This window comes from Pongo abelii, chromosome 2 (assembly GCF_028885655.2).
Source record: "Pongo abelii isolate AG06213 chromosome 2, NHGRI_mPonAbe1-v2.0_pri, whole genome shotgun sequence".
NCBI classification, from domain to species: Eukaryota; Metazoa; Chordata; class Mammalia; order Primates; family Hominidae; genus Pongo; species Pongo abelii.
The window spans coordinates 29,197,668-29,216,695 of record NC_085928.1 but is presented as its reverse complement, the minus strand read 5'-3'; the positions used below and the strand labels follow the sequence as shown (position 1 = coordinate 29,216,695).

At 37.7% G+C, this 19,028-nt stretch overlaps 1 protein-coding gene and 1 non-coding gene across 3 annotated transcripts in view; both read right to left on the bottom strand.

Moving 5' to 3' along the window:
* The window catches only part of MORC1 (MORC family CW-type zinc finger 1), a 175,309-nt gene that overhangs the window by 47,231 nt on the left and 109,050 nt on the right, over window positions 1-19,028 (bottom strand). For both annotated transcript variants that reach the window (XM_024244907.3, XM_054551550.2), the window contains one exon: window positions 178-240. In XM_024244907.3, coding sequence (XP_024100675.3) covers window positions 178-240 — 63 coding nt within the window. The remainder of the gene's footprint in view (window positions 1-177; window positions 241-19,028) is intronic.
* LOC112132973 (small nucleolar RNA U3) lies at window positions 12,023-12,235 on the bottom strand. The gene has a single exon (XR_002914663.3). It is a non-coding gene; the product is annotated as a small nucleolar RNA U3 (small nucleolar RNA).

Genomic DNA, 19,028 nt, shown 5'->3' with positions numbered 1-19,028 from the left:
TAACTTATCCCTAATAAACATGTATCACTCTAACAAGAATAAAATGGCAGTTAAAATATATTAGTGCTTCACTATGTGAACCTCATAAACCATGATGACAGTTGGCCCTTGACAAGGCTTCTCCTTCACATGGTTAAAACATGACACAAATTGCTTAATCCTACATTAATTACTCACCTTATTTGCTGAAGTTAGGCAGGTGGAAGTGACAGTGATTTCGTCCACTGGTATAAATTGAGGCTTTATGGGAAAGCAAACCATTAAGGCAAATGTAAGTAAAAATAACCTTCAACTGGCATAGGGTAATAATTCAGCATTCTCCATTTCTTAAAGAAGGGTCAAGATAGCAAACCCTCATGAATAATTGTTCAAGGAGTGCATTTAAGTTTAGATATCCTGCAATAATGTTCTGATTAGTAGTGACAAGACAGTGCAAGAAAATCCAATGGTTTGTTGAAGCATTACGGATCAAATGTCTTATGAACAAGGCACTGCTCTGTTGAACTGGGTCTCGTTTCCAGCCTCCACAGCCCTTGCCTCTTATCTCTCAAGACTCTGTTCCCCACCTACAGGGTACAGGGTCTGGAAGGAATCCTGACCTTAGGCAGTAGCACTGTCTAGTTCAGAGCTCCAGCTGTCAGCTTCAATGGACTCTTGAGGGTAAACTGGCCTTGACTGTGTCCTTAACGCACTCAATGCCCAAACACATTTACTATTCCTCAGGCTTATTTTCATGTTTCCACACTTTGGCCTGAAATGACTTTCCCAACCTTGTCCATTTGTCAAATTCCACTCATCCTTCAAGTCTCAGTTAAATTATCTATCCTGAAGGTCTCCTCCAATTCCCCAAGGAAGAACTAATTGCTTTATCTTCTATGCCCTCATGGCATTGTTTCTGTTTACATGTTTGTGGAGGTAATATAGTCACATACGACAACACATTTTTAGAAGTATATTAAAATGAAGCCTCTTTACTACTTCATTCTCCACTTGTCTAATTCATATTCCATTAATATGTGACCACTGATACCACTGTCTTGTTTAATCTTTCTGGGGATGTGTTTATATATCATATATAAGCACATATATGTGTGTGTGTGTGTGTGTGTGTATACATATATATACAAATTTTTCCCCCTTTTTGTGGTAGGGAAATATGGTAGCATATTATACACATGGTGTGAATCGTTGAATCGTGCCTTTTCATCTAAGGATATATCTTAGAGGTCTTTCTCTTTAGTATATAAAGAGCTTCTTATTCTTTTACAGCTGTATTATATTCCAGTGTATTGTTGTAAAAAAGTGTATTTAACCAGGTCTGTTGACAGACATTTGGATCTTCTCAATCTTTTACTATACAAACAATCCTGCAGTGACCAACCTTGTAAATAGGTAATTTCACATTTGGGTGAATATGTCCATATAATCGATTTCCAAAAGTGACATTCCTGGGTCAACAGATACATGCATTCATAATTTGGATAGACACTGCTAAATTGTCTCCACCAGGCTTTTTGGTGGCCTAGCATATAGGCCTAGTATATACGATTATTCCAAGGGTACTTGAAGAGAAATACATACTCACATACTCTATTTTGGGAGTGCAGAGTATATATATGTATAAAATTATATGTACATTGCTATTATTATTATTGATTGTTTAGGTATCCCTGAGCTGAGAGTAAGTTAAAGTTTCCTATTACTAGTATGATTGTCTCTTTCTTCACGTATCACTTGTAATTTTTGCTTTATTGATGTCATATACATGTTTGATATTAGTTCAATCATTTTATTTTATCCTTTACTTTCATAATTTAAGTTTTTAATGATACATTGTATTTTCTTTTTTTCTGGTGACCTCCATTATGATGATAACTATATGTAATATTTTTAGCTTTCTCTGTGTTTAGACAGGATCTATGTATTTCCTACTCTGAACAGTGGCAAAATTTGTTTACTTTTTCTTCCCCGTTTTCTTCCCCTGATATTTATCAATAGTATGATCCTTCTCAGTGTTTACTTTAGTACTAAGAAGTATGCTAAAATCAAATGACACCTCTTGATCTCCTATTACAGTTGAGGCAAACATCAAACTACTTTTCCCCTTCTATCACCCTTGACTTTCCTTTTTTGTTAGCCGAATTATTTTTACATTGCCAGGGTATTTACATTCAGTTTGGTGTCTAATGTCACATTTGTTTTAGGCTTTTTGCTTTAATTAAATACAGTCAATGCTTACATCCAGTCCTTTGATGTAGAATTTTCAGACATCTCTTGCTGGTTGAAGTTTGATCCCTAGCAGTTTCCTCAAAAAGAGACCATGAGAATATTTCCTGAGTTCTTTCCTATTTTTACGGTTTTTTTTTTTTTTTTTTTTTTTTTTTTGAGACGGAGTCTCACTCTGTCACCAGGCTGGAGTGCAGTGGTGCAATCTCTGCTCACTGCAACCTCCACCTCCTGGGTTTGAGTGATCCTCCTGCCTCAGCCTCCCAAGTATCTGGGACCACAGGCACACGCCACCACACCCAGCTAATTTTTGTATTTTTAGTAGAGACAGGGTTTCACCATGTTGGCCAGGGTGGTCTCCATCTCTTGACCTCATGATCCGCCCACCTCGGCCTCCCAAAGTGCTGGGATTACAGGCGTGAGCCACCACGCCTGGCCCTTTCCTACTTTTAAATCTATTTACCTGTAGGCTTTTTATGTGAAGAGTAATTTGGTGAATATAAGAGTCTTGGTTTACACTTCCTTTCCATGAAGATCTTACAGTTTTTACTTTATCACCTGAAGCTGATTTTTTTTAGAGAAGTTTGAAGCCAAAGTGAACTGTTTTGTCCCTATAGGTGACTTGATGTTTATACCTGTTGGTCAAAGGAATCTATATTTTTTTTTACAGTCGAGTAATTTTATTATAATATATGTCTTACTGTTGACTATTCTGGGGACAGTTTTTCCCTATTGTGGAGCATTCCATTTCAAACACGTAGCTTCAAGTTTTACCGTTTTCCTGAAAAGTGTGCCTGATTTATATCTTTAAAAATGTGTTCTTCCATTACTCTGATTTCCCTGGGTATTCAAATTGTGCAAATATTGTGTCTCCTTCTTACTTCTATCATTCATTATCATTTTCTGTGTAATTAATTGTAAGCAATTCTTTCCTAATTTCTATTATTTTATTTGCTTTTTACTTTTATCCTCTATACCAGGGGACAGCAAACTTTTTCTGTAAAAGGCTAGATAGTAAATAGGTTTGCAGGTCACATACAGTCTCTGTTGTGTATTCTTTTCTCTCTCTCTCCTCTCCCTCTTTCTCTCTTTACCATCTAAAAATGTAAAAGTCATTTTCAGCTTGTGGGCCATAAATGAACAGGACTAGATTTGGCCCATGGGTAATAGTTTGTGACCTTTGCTCTATATCCCCACTATACTTACCAAAATGATAATTTGCCTCGTGTTTTTTCCAATTGTATGATTTCATTTCTTCTGTTTAAGTTCTGCAAATTATGTTTTATTTCATTGTCTCGTACAGTCTCAGCATCTCTTCATAAATCCTTATATTTGTTTCAGAATCTTCTTTCATAAAAATGACTTTTTTCATTGGGTTTTTAAAAATGTATGTATAAATGTGTATGTTTAATTTCCTTCTGATGTGCATTTTTTCTTTTTTCTAATTTACAGCTTTAGTGAGATATAGTTGACAAATAACAGCACAAAATTCAAGTATATAATTTGAAAGATTTTGATATAAGTATAATAATCAAGATAATTAACATACTGATCATCCCCAAAAGTTTCCTTGTCTCCCCACCACCTCTTCCAACCCTGCCCCATCCCTAACCAACCACTGATCTGCTTTCTCTTGCTGTCAATTAGCTGTATCTTCTGGAGTTTTATATTAAGTGAAATCACACAATATGTAATCTTGACTTCTTTCACTTAGAAGAATTATTTAAAAACTCATCCATATTGCTGTGTGAATCAAGAGTGCACTCCTTCCTGTTACTGAGTAGTTTTCCACTGAATGGACATGCCATAATTTGTCCTTTCGCCTTTTGATGGTCATCTGGATGGCTTCCAGGTTTTGGCAATTACAAACAAAGCTACTTAGTATAAGCACACATGTACAAGTTTTGAAGTGGATATATGCTTACATTTCTCTTGACTAATACCTAGGAATGGAATATCTGGGTCATATGATAGGTATATCTTTAACTTTTTAAAAACTGCCAAACTAGGCTTACTCCTATAATCCCAACTCTTTGGGAGGCCAAGGCAGGAGGATCGCTTGAGGCCAGGAGTTTGAGACTGCTGTGAGCTATAATTGTGCCACTGCACTCCAGCATGGGCAACACGGTGAGACCACACCTCAAAAAACAAAACTCAAAACAAAAAAACCCTGCCAAACTAAGTTTTCCTATGTCACTTTACCATTTTGCATTTTCAATGGTTGCTCTCTATCCTAGGTTAACATAGCGTAATCATTTTAACTTTATCCATCATAGTGAGTGTGTAGTGGTTATCTCATTGTGGTTTTAATTTGCAGTTCCCTTAATGATTAACGAAATTGACTTTTCATGTGTTTATTGGCTATCTGCATGTCTCCTTTGGTTAAGTACCTGCTTAAATGTGTCTATTTTTTAACTGCATTGTCTTATTATTGTTTTTTTGTTTTGTTTTTGAGACGGAGTTTCACTCTTGCTGCCCAGGCTGAAGTGCAATGGCACAATCTGAGCTCACTGCAACCTCCGCCTCCCAGGTTCAAGCAATTCTCCTGCTTCAGCCTCCAGAGTAGCTATGATTACAGGCATGCGCCACCACGCCTGGCTAATTTTGTATTTTTAGCAGAGACGGGGTTTCTCCATGTTGGTCAGGCTGGTCTTGAACTCCCAACCTCAGGTGATCCGCCCACCTTGGCCTCCCAAAGTGCTAGGATTACAGGCGTGAGCCACTGAGCCCAGCCGAGTTTTAAAAGTTCTCTCCATACTCCAGATACAAGTCCACTGTCAGGTATTATTTTGCAAATATTTTCTCCCAGTCTGTAGCTTGACTTTTCAATTTCTTAACAATGTCTTTTGAAGAGCAAAAGTCATTAATTTTGATGAGGTACAATTTAAAAAATTTTCTTTTTATAGATCATGCATTATGTGTCATTTTTTAGAAATATATGCCAAATATCAGGTCACTAAAATTTCTTCCTATATTTTCTTCTAGAAGGTTATCTTTTACATTTAGCCCTATGATCTACTTCAAAATAATGTTGTATATGACAGGAGGTAAGAATCAATGTTTGTTATTTTGGGGGATATACGGCTATCCAAATGTTTTGGTTCCATTTGTTGAAAAGATTCCTATTCTCTCATTAAAATGTCTCGGTCCCTTAGTTGAAAATCATCTGGCTATATACATGTGGGTCTATTTCTAAACTCTCTATTCCATTTCATTGCTATATTTGTCTCTTTTTACACCAATACCACACTGACTTAATTACAGTTTTATTACGAGTATTAAAATTAGGTAGTATGATTCCTCCAACTTTGTTCTTTTTTAAGGTTATTTTAATTATTCTAAATTCTTTGCATGCCATATAAATTTTAGAATCAGTTTTTAATATCTATCAAAATACTTGTTTGAATTTTAATTGATGCCAACTGGGGAGAATAGACATCTTAGCAATGTTGACTCTTCAAACTCATGACATGGAATCTCTCTCCATTTATGTGTTTTATTTAATGTTTTCAGTAGTGTTCTATAGCTTTCAGTGTACAGGTCTTACATGTATTTTGTCAGTTATCTGTAAGTAGTTCATATATTTTAATGCTATTGGAAATGGTATTTTTCAATTTCAATTTCCAATTGTTTGCTGCTAATATATATAGTTAATTTTTATATATCGATTTTGTATCCTGCAACCTTGCTAAAGCTCATTTCAGTAGTTCTAGTAACTTTCTGTAAATATAATGTTTTCTACATAAACTATCAAATCTTGAAAGAAAAAAAACTTTTACCTCTTCTTCTGCAATCTGAGTGCCTTTTCTTTCTTTTCCTCTCTTTTCACACCATCTAGAACCTCCTGTACAATGTGGAACTGGAGGGGAGAGAGTGAAACTCCCTTGCCTCATTCCTGACCTTAGTGGGAGAACATTGATTCTTTCACTAATAAGCAAGATTTTGGCTGCAAGTGTTTTGTAGATGCCCTTTATCAATTGAGAGAGTTTTCTTCTGCTTTTCTGAAAATTTTATCAGGAATGGCTATAGTTGCTTCTTTTTTGTCATTTATATTTTGCTAGAATTCTTTAACGTTTTTCTTGCAGTATTTTATTTATGTTATATAATTATATGGTTTCTTATTGACGTTTTACTGGAATCTTTTTTTTTTAGAGTATCTGTTTAGATGCTATACTAGTTTGTCTTTTTAAACATGTCATTATAAAAGCTGGATTTTCCAGGACCAGCTCTTTGCCAGAGCTTTCTATAGAAAGAGTAAGTGGAGGGCAAATTTCTAGGCAAGTTATTTTTCACAAGCCTAGCTTCTTTTCCTCTGATCTCTACAAAAAATACTGCTTCTGCAAATTGTGACTTATTTGAGTCCTTTCACGTGCATTTCACATTTTCTACTTCTGTGAATCAAAGTTGGTCCAGTAGGGTTCCTGTTGCCTGCTGGCTATTGCAGATAACGGCTATAGCTTTTCCATCTCTAGATGTATCCTTCTTCAGTAAGTGTATTTGTATGGATTCTTTTGATATGCTATCGCTGGGCTCTTCCTTAGATTTCTCTTCTGTTCTTCCTGTGGAGCTCCTGCATCATCTTGATTGCTTTGAGCAGCCCTAAGAAATATGTTGATATACATCTATGCTATGGCTTGAATGTGTCCCCCCAAAAGCATGTACTGGAAACTTAATCTGCAATGCAACAGTGTTGGGAGGTAGGGCCTAAAGGGAGGTGTTTAGGTTATGAGAATTCCATTCTCATGAATGGATTAATGCCAATTATTACAGGATTTGAGACTGCAAGTTCAATCTCTCTCTCTCTCTCTCTTTCCCTCTCTTGCTTTCTGCCCTCTCTTGCTTTCTTACACAGCAAGAAGGCCCTGACAAGATACTGGCACCTTGATATTGAACTTCCCAGCCTCTAGAACTGTGAGAAATAAATTTCTTTTCTTTATAAATTACCCAATCTTTGGTATTTTGTTATAGTATCACAAAAGAGACTAAGACAGTTTCCTGGTTTGACTAAAATTTCAGTTTGCATTTTTGTCTTCCATTTTCTATGTTGCTCTTAGAAGACTTTCAGAAAATGGGGAAATGCTAAGTCTATATAGCCATACTTATACCAAAAGTCCCCTGTAACACTTTACCTACCTTTATCATTGTACATATCATAATGTCTAATAGTTACATGTTGACACGTGGGTCTCTTTCAATAATTGTAAACTCCCAATTATTTGTTTCTATCTGTAGTACCTCATACAAGATTTTGAGTATTATAGGTTCTCAACAAAATGCTGATGATTGGCAGGATAAACAGATGCTTCTAGAGCCCACTGCTCATCTCTTTCATAGCCAAAACAGTGCCACAAGTCTACTCTACATTCAAAAGGTGGTTACTTCTCCACTACTTGTGGGAGCTTATCACACCATTCAGATGCTTTATATTAAATTCTAGTGTATACTCTCTTCCAGTGTTTGCATCACTCTGGGATGAGTCTTGTTCCTGATACAGCAAAATGGATTTCACAATGTATGATTCTCTTAAATTATTTGGGTTTGTAATATTTAGGTGCTAGCTTGAAGATAATTATTTTGTGCTAGTTTTATTGTAATGGATTTTGACCTGAACTATTAATCACATCACTAAACAGAATTTTAAGTCAATAAAAATTTTATAAGTTCTATAAATTATACTCTTTCATTTTAACATCAGAGTTGCTTCTACAAAAGAACTTGAGATACTATAGAAAAACACAGCAGAGATGTCTCAACTACATTTTGAGTAGAAAGACATTAATAGTTACGTCAAATAAAACTTGTTTGTTTTTTGAGACAGAGTCTCACTCTGTCACCCAGGCTGGAGTGCAGTGGCGTAATCTCGGCTCACTGCAACCTCTGCCTCCTGGGTTCAAGCAATTCTCCTGCCTCAGCCTCCTGAGTAGCTGAGGTTACAGGCACCTGCCACCACGCCCAGCTAATTTGTTCGTGTTTTTAGTAGAGACGGGGTTTCACCATGTTAGCCAGGTTTCGAACTCCTGACCTCAAGTGATCCGCCCTCCTTTGCCTCCCAAAGTGCTAGGATTACAGGCAGGAGCCACCACACCCAGCCCCAGATGAAACGTTTTAAGGTAGTACAGAAGCAAGAACAGACACAGTAATGACCTCCGGTAACAGGGTGAAGGCAAAAATTCACTCACAACTGGAAGTACACAGCAGGAGATAGGGGAAGAATTCAAAGACAGCTGCACTGAGCACATTTTCTACCTTAGATCTATACCTAGAAGATTATACCATAGTCAATGAATGGGTTACATTTTAACTGTATCTTTAGTAAAGTGCACCATATCCTTAAGAATATTGGGTCTATTCCTCCCACCCATCTGAGTTCTGCTCATCTTCTTTAATTCTATCACATGCTACTTGTTTCTGAACAAGCTGAAATTTAGTCACCTTGAGGAACTTACACTGGTCAGACTTTTCATCTCTTAAAACTTATCTACCTCTGAAATGCTTTTCTCTTCTTTATAATTTATAGTTCTTCTAATTCGTTCAGGATTATTATCAATGTTCTTCATATGCATAGAAACTTCTTTTCCCACAGTTCTTTCTCTGAATTTACTATACCCCTCCTGACTTCCCTTCCATTCCCAATTCTGCCTGAGAAAAACAGTCCATCATATCAGCTATGCTCTGCCACGCCATCCTCATAATCCTCAATCTTGGATCAATGTCATCATTTTCCATCTTTGCAGAAATTCCAAGCTGCTAAAATTTGTGCAAGTTGAGTATCTCTTATCCAAAATGCCTGGGAACAGAAGTGATTCCCAGGACAGTCTGTCTGGGAATCAGATTTGGGACTTTTTGAATTTTGGAATATTTGCATATATATAATTAGTTATCTAGGGAACCCAAATCTGAACATGAAAACCATTTATGTTTCATATACACCTTATACACATAGTCTCAAGGTAATCTTATACAATATTTTAAATACTTTTGTGCATGAAACAACATTTTGACTGTTTTGACTGCAACCTGTCACATAAACCAGATGAATTTTCCTCTTGTAGTGTTGTATCGCACTGAAAAAAATTTAAATTTTGGATTATTTTGAATTTCAAATTTTCAGATCAGTGATGCTTAAACTATATATAACCACTGAATCCACACTACAAGAAATATGCATAATTCTCATACTCTTCTGGACAATCTTTTCACTTGTCCCTAACTAGCTTCTGTATCCATCTCTACAAAGATTGTTCCAAATCTTTACTGTACCCTCCATATAAAGCCTGCCTCTTTCACTCAGATGACCCTAACTCTTTATAGGAAGGAAAAAAAAATAAGATTTTTAGGTGTGTGTGAACACCCTTAACTTCTTTTCCACAATCTCAGAGGAAAAAATGTCCCTCCTCCTGCCTTAACTTAAACCCTGCACCTGGGTCCTCGTAATCCTTACTTCCTGTCCTTGCTGGACTCCCTACATGAAAAAGGTCCCAGGCCAGGCGCAGTGGCTCATGCCTGTAATCCCAGCACTTTGGGAGGCCGAGGTGGGCAGATGACTTGAGGTCAGGAGTTCAAGACCAGCCTGATCAACATGGTGAAACCCTGTCTCTACTAAAAAATACAAAAATTAGCTAGGCATGGTGGCGGGCGCCTGTAATCCCAGCTACTGGGGAAGCTGAGGCAGGAGAATCGCTTGAATCCTGGGAGGCAGAGGTTGCAGTGAGCTGAGATCGCACCACTGCATTCCAGACGGGGTGACGGAGCAAAACTCCATCTCAAAAAAAAAAGAAAAGAAAGAAAAAAGGAAAAGGTCCCATCACACCTGTGTGCTGTATTTCTTCAATTTTACTGGCTTTTTTCTCTTACTCCAGAAACATTGTCTAATCTCTCCTAACCGCGAATTTACCTCAACCCTACCTAATGCTCTAGCTGTAACCCCATGTTTCTTTGCTCCTTTAGTACAAAACTTCCTAACACAGCTTATTACCCACGGCTTCCATTTCTTTACTTTCCATTCACCACTTCCCTTCATCCCACCTGGCTTTCCCTCTGAAACTTATCTTGCTGAGGTTGGCAATCGCCTTTCTGTTAAAAGGCCCAATGGACTTAGCACAATGCTTAGATCATAATAGATATAAAGGAAATACTTGCATACTTAATTTAATAATCTAATGGAATTGAAGTGAAAAAGTCAAAGCAAAATAGTAAAACACAAGATCAGGAGAAAGTTTTCTAAAGCATTAAGACAAAAAGTAGGATACTTTGGTTTATCTTTTGAAGCATCTTCTGTGGAAAGAGCGATTTACATAAAATTAGTGCACTAAATTTGCACATGTTAAGTGTACTAAATGAAGTTGACCTAAATGAAAAATGTAAATAGTTCCCCTAAAAGTTTTCCTTCTGGTTCTAATTAGAGATTGAGATTTCCACTAATAGATACATTTCAACTAATAGATGAAGATTTTCAGCATCAGTTTTGGGGCTGGCCTATAGTTTTAAAAATACATTTTTTTTAAATCATATATGTACTTTTTTTGAGGAGTGCATTCTTACATCTTTGATTGAATTTTTGTAAAATAGAAATCTGAATAACACAGTTAACCTACTTCAAAATCTGAGTTACTTAATGAGTAGCTGTTTACCAATGATAGCATCTTTTCTTATCATCATCATCTTTTCAGATTTCAAAGAAGAATCATTACCCTAGAAAGCTTGAAAATATCAGTATTCATTTTTAAATGACACTTACAACTTCTCCCAGCAAGACTATTACATTTCTTTATGAGTTCAGAAAGTCCCGCAAATCACAGACTGAATCAGTGAGAGCTGCATAAGATGAACTGTCTCTGGAAGTAGAAAAACTGAAGAATCCTTAAACCAGGAATAAAGAAGTGAATATTGGTGGTGCATACATCTGGGAAGCAGCAGAAATGGAGATTCCAAAGCACCAGACCCAGAGATTCTTGTTTAGTCCATCTGGTGTAGATCTCAGGAGTGAATATTTCTATAAAATTGTGATGTTGTTTTCAGACAGACAGTCCCATAATCTTAGACTCACAGCCCTGGAAAGTAAAGAATGCTCCTTTCTAATTTTCTATCAATTCTTTGTGGGACTATAGAGAAAATACTTTTATGTTTCTGTACAGTTAGGATTTTCTGATTAAATTTACTTCACTTGGGACCTGGACTAAAAGAACAAATCTTAGAATTTAATCTGCAACTGATTATTAGTGGAGAGGGCATGTGAAGAGATTTGCCTCCAGAGACATTTACCTCCCTGGAAATATGTGTTTAGATTTTAAGGGAGGAATAAAATCTGGGACCACAGAGACAAGACCAGAATTGTAAAGCTGGAGAAACTAGTCTCATCTTCCCCTACCCCCAGAGATCTGTTTATATTCCAAAGGGTAAGAGTTACAACTCAGGGCCCTTCCCAAAGAGCAAAAGAATGTGGAGAGGGTGGTTGCCACTCTCCTACAGAAATGTCCAGATACATTTTCTTTAGGAGTTCTTTGCCTGCAGTACAAATTGTAAGATATCATCTGATCTGACTCTCACCCGATCCATTGCTCCAGGGGTAAAAACCAGAGCAAAGGGTGATTCCTTGTGTTATATATAATACTTTGCTCTGCTCCAGAAATATCATGTTTATATTCAAAATGGTATTAGTAAATATAGATATTTCAAACATAACTACTTGTGATAGAAGATTGGCAACTGATATTCACGGGTTCTAAAATTTGAATGGGTCTTTGCAAACATCTAGCTTAATTCCTCACCTCCACCTTTTTTATTTGTTAAAACAGGAACTCCTCAACTGTGTCCTCTCCCTATTCCTCTCCCAAAGGAAGAGAGGAACGATCACTAAGAGCAAATGAACGGCCAGTTGCAGTGAAGCAACACTGGTTCCATGCTCAGGAGAGAATGCTGCGCCTCCTCCTCATGGTTTCCTGTGCCCGAAATGTTCAGAGAAGTTTCTCTAGAAATGACCTATAGACATGATCCCTGAAAATACAGTCTTAATCTTCTTCTTTTCACCGGCCTGATGGTACTCAGATCAAGGACCACAGACACCAGACAGGCCTGAGGTCAGTTGGCTTATGAACAACAGAGCTGGGACCTGAAGGCAGGGATCCTAACGCCAGGCCAATGCTGTCCACCACATCCTGCTGCTTGCATCTCCTTCTTCAAAGAGCTCCTAAGCATTCCTCCTTCTGTAAAACTTTCCAAAGTCACTTTGCCTTCCAAACCTGCCCACTATAGACAGAGCTACTCAGAAAAAGAAATTATGTTTACAATTAGCAGTTAATTTCTCAACTTCTCTTACACAGAAGAGCTACTGAGCCAAACTGAAAATAGAAAAGCAGAGTCGTTCAAACAGCTTTGAACTAAGAATCAATCCTACATTTCAGATCTACCCCTATTCTTACATTGTTTACGTCACGTTGGCCAGAGGGGCAATATAATTTAGTAATAGAATGAGGGGTCTGGAGCCAGTCTGTGTTGGCTGAAATCATGGTTCGGCAGTTTCCTAACTCCATCTTTGGCAGATTATTTCTCTGTGACTCAGTTTCCTCATCCACAAAATATGAATCATAACAATCATAGCATTGTAATAAGGATTAAATGTCAGTGCATTTACAGCACTGCTGATAGAGGCACATTCTAAGTGTTATTATCATTTCACCCCTCCATTCATCCTTCTCGTTAGGTTTCTTCATCTATGTACAGTTACAGGAATTAGGTAGTTTTAGAATTCACCAAAAGTATATATAATTATGGAAATCTTGGGGGAGAGATTGGAGAGAAGGGAATTGGAAATATGAAAATATGTAATTCTCCTTTATGACAAAAAAACCCTGCGGTGACCACATGGTATAATACATGCAAAAACAAATAGTGGGTGAACCATGAAGTATATGTAGCTTAAGCAGCAATATCCCTCCCTTACACAAGCCTCTTCCATGGCGCTGTCCTAACTTCATATTTATAGTTTGGTATTTTCTGTTTTAAAAGGGATCCCAAAAATTGTATGAACCTCAGGCTCAAACAAAACAAAACAAAACAAAACTAGATCTGCTCCTGTTCAGAAGCATTTTAAGTAATACTTCATTTTATTTTCAATTGCCAGAAATTATTCCTAGTGGTCTTGGCTTGTGCCTACAAGGGCGGTCCCGCCAAGTGGAGGAAAGGTTATTCTAGACCCTTGTGAAGCAAAGTTCACGGACTAACGTCAGTTAGTTCTTTAGGACTCGATGCAAATCCCTGATGTGTCAGCAGACCTTACACCCTGGTTAGAATGCTGGACTTGGTGGGGGAAGACTAACTGAAGGAGTGGAGAGGTTAAATCACGTGAAAAATAGACCCCAGTTAAGATTAAGTATGAGCCTGTAATCCCAGCACTTTGGGAGGCCGAGGCGGGTGGCATCATGAGGTCAGGAGATCGAGACCATCCTGGCTAACACGGTGAAACCCTGTCTCTACTAAAAATACAAAAAATTATCTGGGAGTGGTGGCAGGTGCCTGTGGTCCCAGCTACTGGGGAGGCTGAGGCAGGAGAATGGTGTGAACCCAGAGGCGGAGCTTGCAGTGAGCCGAGTTTGCGCCAGTGCACTCCAGCCTGGGCGACAGAGCGAGACTCTGTCTCAAAAAAAAAAAAGGATTAGGTATGAATTTTACTCCAGCCTCCAGGAATTGAGACGGAGGAAGGGAGCAGATTCAGATCACAAATATGGTCAGGGGACAAGGATTGAATGAGGTTGAATCAGGGGTACAAGATACAAGGTTTAAGTTCAAAATCAGAACAACAGTCCTGAAACACAGTTCCCCAAACTGAATTCAAAATGTAAAGTTAGGTCCTAAGTAAGAAGGAAATTGGGTCAAGCAAATTGAAAAACAGGATTCAAGCTCAGAGAGGAAGACTCAGGTGGGCTTGTGCCCAGAGGGTACAGGCGTGGAGGCACAGACTTCCTTGAGAGGGGAGCAGCGAGCAGCCTGCTACGGAAGGAAGCCAAAGACTTGTATCTTACTCTGAGCACAGTCAGGGAACAGGCCCTGAGGTGTACCCCAGACACCAGGCAGCCTCTGATAGTCCCTGATTAACATGCACACTAACTGGGGACTGGTTGTACCTAGAGTTTAGATGCTCAAGGAGTTTTCGTAAGGTAGAGATCAAATAGGTGTATTTGCATTAAAACCCAAATTAGTATTCCCTGCAGTGAAAATCATTTCAGGCAACACATCTGAACCTCTACTCCTCTCTCCATCTCTGCTGATGTGAACAGGAATGACTGACTAGCATGCAAAGAGAGGGGTGTAATGTGGCAAGACTGCCTGCAACTGTCAAAGCTACTGCTGTCCTTCTGGAAGGAAAAATGTGTTCCCTCTGGACTCAAACTCCTCTTGGCCTTTGACGACAGCATTTGGTCACTTCTGTGAAACCCAGGAGTAGATAACAATGGATGGCATTCCTCAGTGTCAACCCCATGGCAAAATAAAGTTGCTTATGAAGCCAGGAGCTGAGAATGTCCTGAGTTCCCTGCACCACGCTATGCCACAATGCCAGGCTGTTCTGATGCCCTTTAATCATTAGTGCTGTCTGGGTCTGTTTAGTAAACCACAAATGCTGTTCCATCAGGAAGTATGATGTCAGCTTCTCCAAAAAGGAAGAATAAGAAAATAATTTGGAGAAGCAGTGCAAGTTAAGGAGTTGAACTCCTGTTAGACACCTACTGTGCCCAGCATTGCACCAGGTGTGGTAGTAGGAGGTACACAGAAGAAAGCAACAGATGATACCTGCCTTCAAAGGACTTGTACACTAGTTAATCATAAGGCAATTTGTTTAATGTCTCATTTGGTATGCCACGAACACAGGGCATAGGACCCACAAGTGTGAATATATCATGCATTATCCCTCTTCGAAAAGCAATACATCACCATAGAGAAATGAGATCTTTGTAGTAAGAGTAATAAAGTAACATATTTCATCTACAATAACTAGAATAGCCTCTTGTTAGACAAGGGCCTTTAGGTGTCACAAATTTTAGATCATGACAGTTTATATAAGGAGGCTGAAAAGCACTCTTGAAGAATAAATATATTTTCTATGGCATCTGTCACTATAGTTATACAGATTTGAAACCTCAGCAGCCTACACAATAATGACACATTAAAAAGATTAAGTTCTACACGGAAAAATGCATTCACATTCTTCATACAAAGCTGTACTCAGATATGCCATTCAATCTGAAAAACACAGCTAAAAGTTCGGCAAGCCTTCTTTGTTCTGCATTTACTGCTAAAACAACCAATGTGGGAATTGCCAGATTATACTATTTCATTTCTGTATGTATGTGTGTCCACATAAGCACTGAAAAAGAACAGAATTCTATTGCTGGAGTTTCTTCTCACCAGACATGAAGTCTTATAAAGGCTATATATTTGATGGGATGACTATGAACATGACAAATGAAATCCAAATGCAGTCTCTGTACTCCAATCCAAATACAACAGTTTATTGTGACCAGGTATAAGAACATTTTGGTCTTCAGTAATATATGCAGAAGTTGGTAAGTCTAACCTATGTAGAGTCAACCAATCCAATCAAATATAAAATACCTTTCAGGATTTCTGCATAAATCAAATTATTCTTTCCATTCTTCATTGTTTGCTAAATACCTATTACATGAAAGCTGCAGGCCTAGGTACTATTGGGAATGCAAAGATGAAGAGAAATAGTCCTTTATTTCAAAAAGCATATAGTCTGATATGGCAGACAGATCAGACACATAAGTAACTATAATATTAGACACAAAGTGACTATAATACCAGGTAGAAGTAAAACATGCTCTAAGAAAAACCACTTGGGACAAAGGGAACTGGAAGGAAGGAGATACTTTTCTAAGCAGGTAAATGAAAGTAGGTAAATGAAAGATACTTTTCTAAGTAGGTAAATGAAGGAGATACTTTTCTAAGTAGGTAAATGAAATGAAGGAGATACTTTTCTAAGTAGGTAAATCATACAGGGATTGGCAATAGTTTTGGATCTTGAAGGACTGGAGAAGGACCAGAGGCTGCTCCAGACAAGAATGCAGAAACAAAGGCCTGCAGAGCCACATGGAAGTGAACACTTGTAAGAAATATGGAGAAGCTCAGTAGGAGCACTATACAGAGTGAAAGAAACGAATGCTATTATATTAATAGAAAGGCAACTAGTGTCAGATTATAGACAGCCCGGACTGTAGGCCAAGAATTGTATAGTAAATACAAAAGATTAATTCAGAAAGACCTAGGGGACACATAAGCAATTCATCACACATTGCACAAATATATTGATTATGCAAATACACTACTCATTAACATTACTTAGGTATAAAGGGGTAAATATAGGGTAGCTTAATTCAGGGAGAAAGGTATGATCTGTCTTTTAATGATTGAGGGTATTAAGTGGATTTTAGATGGTACCATAAAATCCTGAATAAAGTGTAACTAAAACTAGGTTCTGTGTGCATGATAATGACACAATCATCCTTGTCATACAATAGAAGGTAGAAGAGAAATTTTAAGTTAAATCTGAGAAAGAGGCAAATTTGAGAATGGAGAGGTCCTGAAATACAGAGAATTTTATTTTATAACATTATGGTTTTAAAATTATTGCCTAGGTTTACCAAAAAATAACAATTATTCAGCTAATATGCCAATTACAACTGAGCAATCCAGTGAAACAATGGAAATAAAAGCTTCATCACTTGGCCAGCAGGTGGCACTTGTCACTCGGTATAGAAAACAGCAGGTAATGTGGAATGAAGCTGAAAGTAGTTAGAAACAGATTACTTATTCATCTATTCAGAAGGATAAAGATGGGGATGGGTTGTATTCAGAAGCACAATTTATAACAAGGATTTTGGCTTGTTGACATAGCTTATCAATTACATGGAGGACAACCCTTTTAGTCTATAAAATGCATCGCAGGTGACAGATCTTGAATTTGAGCTCTCCTATTAGGTTTACTGAACTTAGGTTATTTCCCTTAACAAATATGATTTGCAATATATAAGTTTGTTGCTACTGTAAATGTTCTTATGTCCTTTTTGTCTGTATTTTTCCTGTGAGACTGCGAGAAATATGGTGCTGGAATTGGGCAAAAAGAAAATAAATTCCAGCTTCACCATTTAAAGTTATGTGCTTTGATTAAAATTATTTTTAACTTTTTTGGATTTCACTTTCCTCTTTGTTAAAATAGATATAACTAGCTGGAATGTTTAGGAATTAAATAAGATACCATGTGGCAACGATACCCTTAGATCTAGCTACTTCATTTTCTCCTATGGGACAACATCTAATGATTAGGATAACTCTCTTACCATCTAATCATTGGATACCCATAGAACCTAAAATCCAGAAAGATCTTTGATTTACCTGGTCAACCCTTCATTTTCCAGATCAAGATTTCTGCTACCATTAAAGCTGAAATGCAAGAGTGTTAAGGGATAGGGTGTTCAGGTTTAGGTCATTTTTATATTCACTACACAGGTCTGGTCAATTGATAAGTGGTCATTGGGAGTGGGATGGAGGAATAGAAAACAGGAGGTGGACAAATAATAATTACATGGCACATATTGTATGATTCTGTGATACTGAATGGGTGAATGGACACCAACAACAGACATACAGTGAATCACAGTAATAAACTAGCCAGTTCTTGACTTTTTCAGTGATGTCTAGCCTACACCTCAAACTGAATGGGGCCAATGATGCCTTGTTTTTCTAGCTTTCCCATCCTTTCTTATATCACATTCCAAAACTTCTTCTAAAGGGTTTTAGAAGGAGGACAGGAAATTTACACTGAACACTGCATGGTTTTTAGTCTTAGTTTTGACATCAGATAAATATCACCAAAACATAGTTTCTGAACATGTTCATGGATTATTTTTGTGAAAGGAGGAATCGAGGTCATCTTTCAGAGGTCTTCCGTTCAGTAATTACCATGTTATAACTATATGGGAGTTGCATCGTTATAACAAGTCACACCATTTTTAAAAGAGAGATACCACACAAATACTGAGTTTAATTTTTAAAATATGAAAGCTTAACATGTAATTTAAGTGACTGGTTCCACGAAAGAACAAATCAGTGCTCATCTCCAAGTGTTCCTTTAGGTTGTTTTTCTCACCTGAAATGCCCTATCCTTTTCCCTCTATTTACCCTAAACAGACTTCAAGATACAAGTGTCACTTCCCCTATATAACTTTCTTTGGTTTCTTTTTCTTTTTTCTTTTTTCTTTTTTTTTTTTTTTTTTTGAGACAGAGTCTCGTCTTTCCCCCAGGCTGGAATGCAGTGGCGTGGGCTCACTGCAACTTCTGCCTCTCAGGTTCAAAGGATTCTCCCACCTCAGCCTCTGAAGTAGCTGGGATTGCAGGCGTGAGCCACCATACCCAGCTAATTTTTTTGTATTTTCTGTAGAGATGATGTTTCACCATGTTGGCCAGGCTTGTCGCAAACTCCTGACCTCAAGTGATCTGCCCATCTCAGCCTCCCAAAGTGCTGGGATTACAGGTGTTAGCCACCGTGCCCAACACCCCTATATAACTTTCTTTGATTGAAGCTGCCCTCACTATCTCCTGCAATAAACCTCTATTGCAGTGTCAGTTACAATAAGAAAACACATGCGAATTAATACTACTTTATAGTGGTTGCTCATTTTTAAATAGCTGTTAGACTTGGTCCACAAAAAGACTGTATAATATCTGACGGCATGTTTTACTTATTGATTCAACTACCTATTGAGTACCTGGTATATGCCAGCACTGTTTGG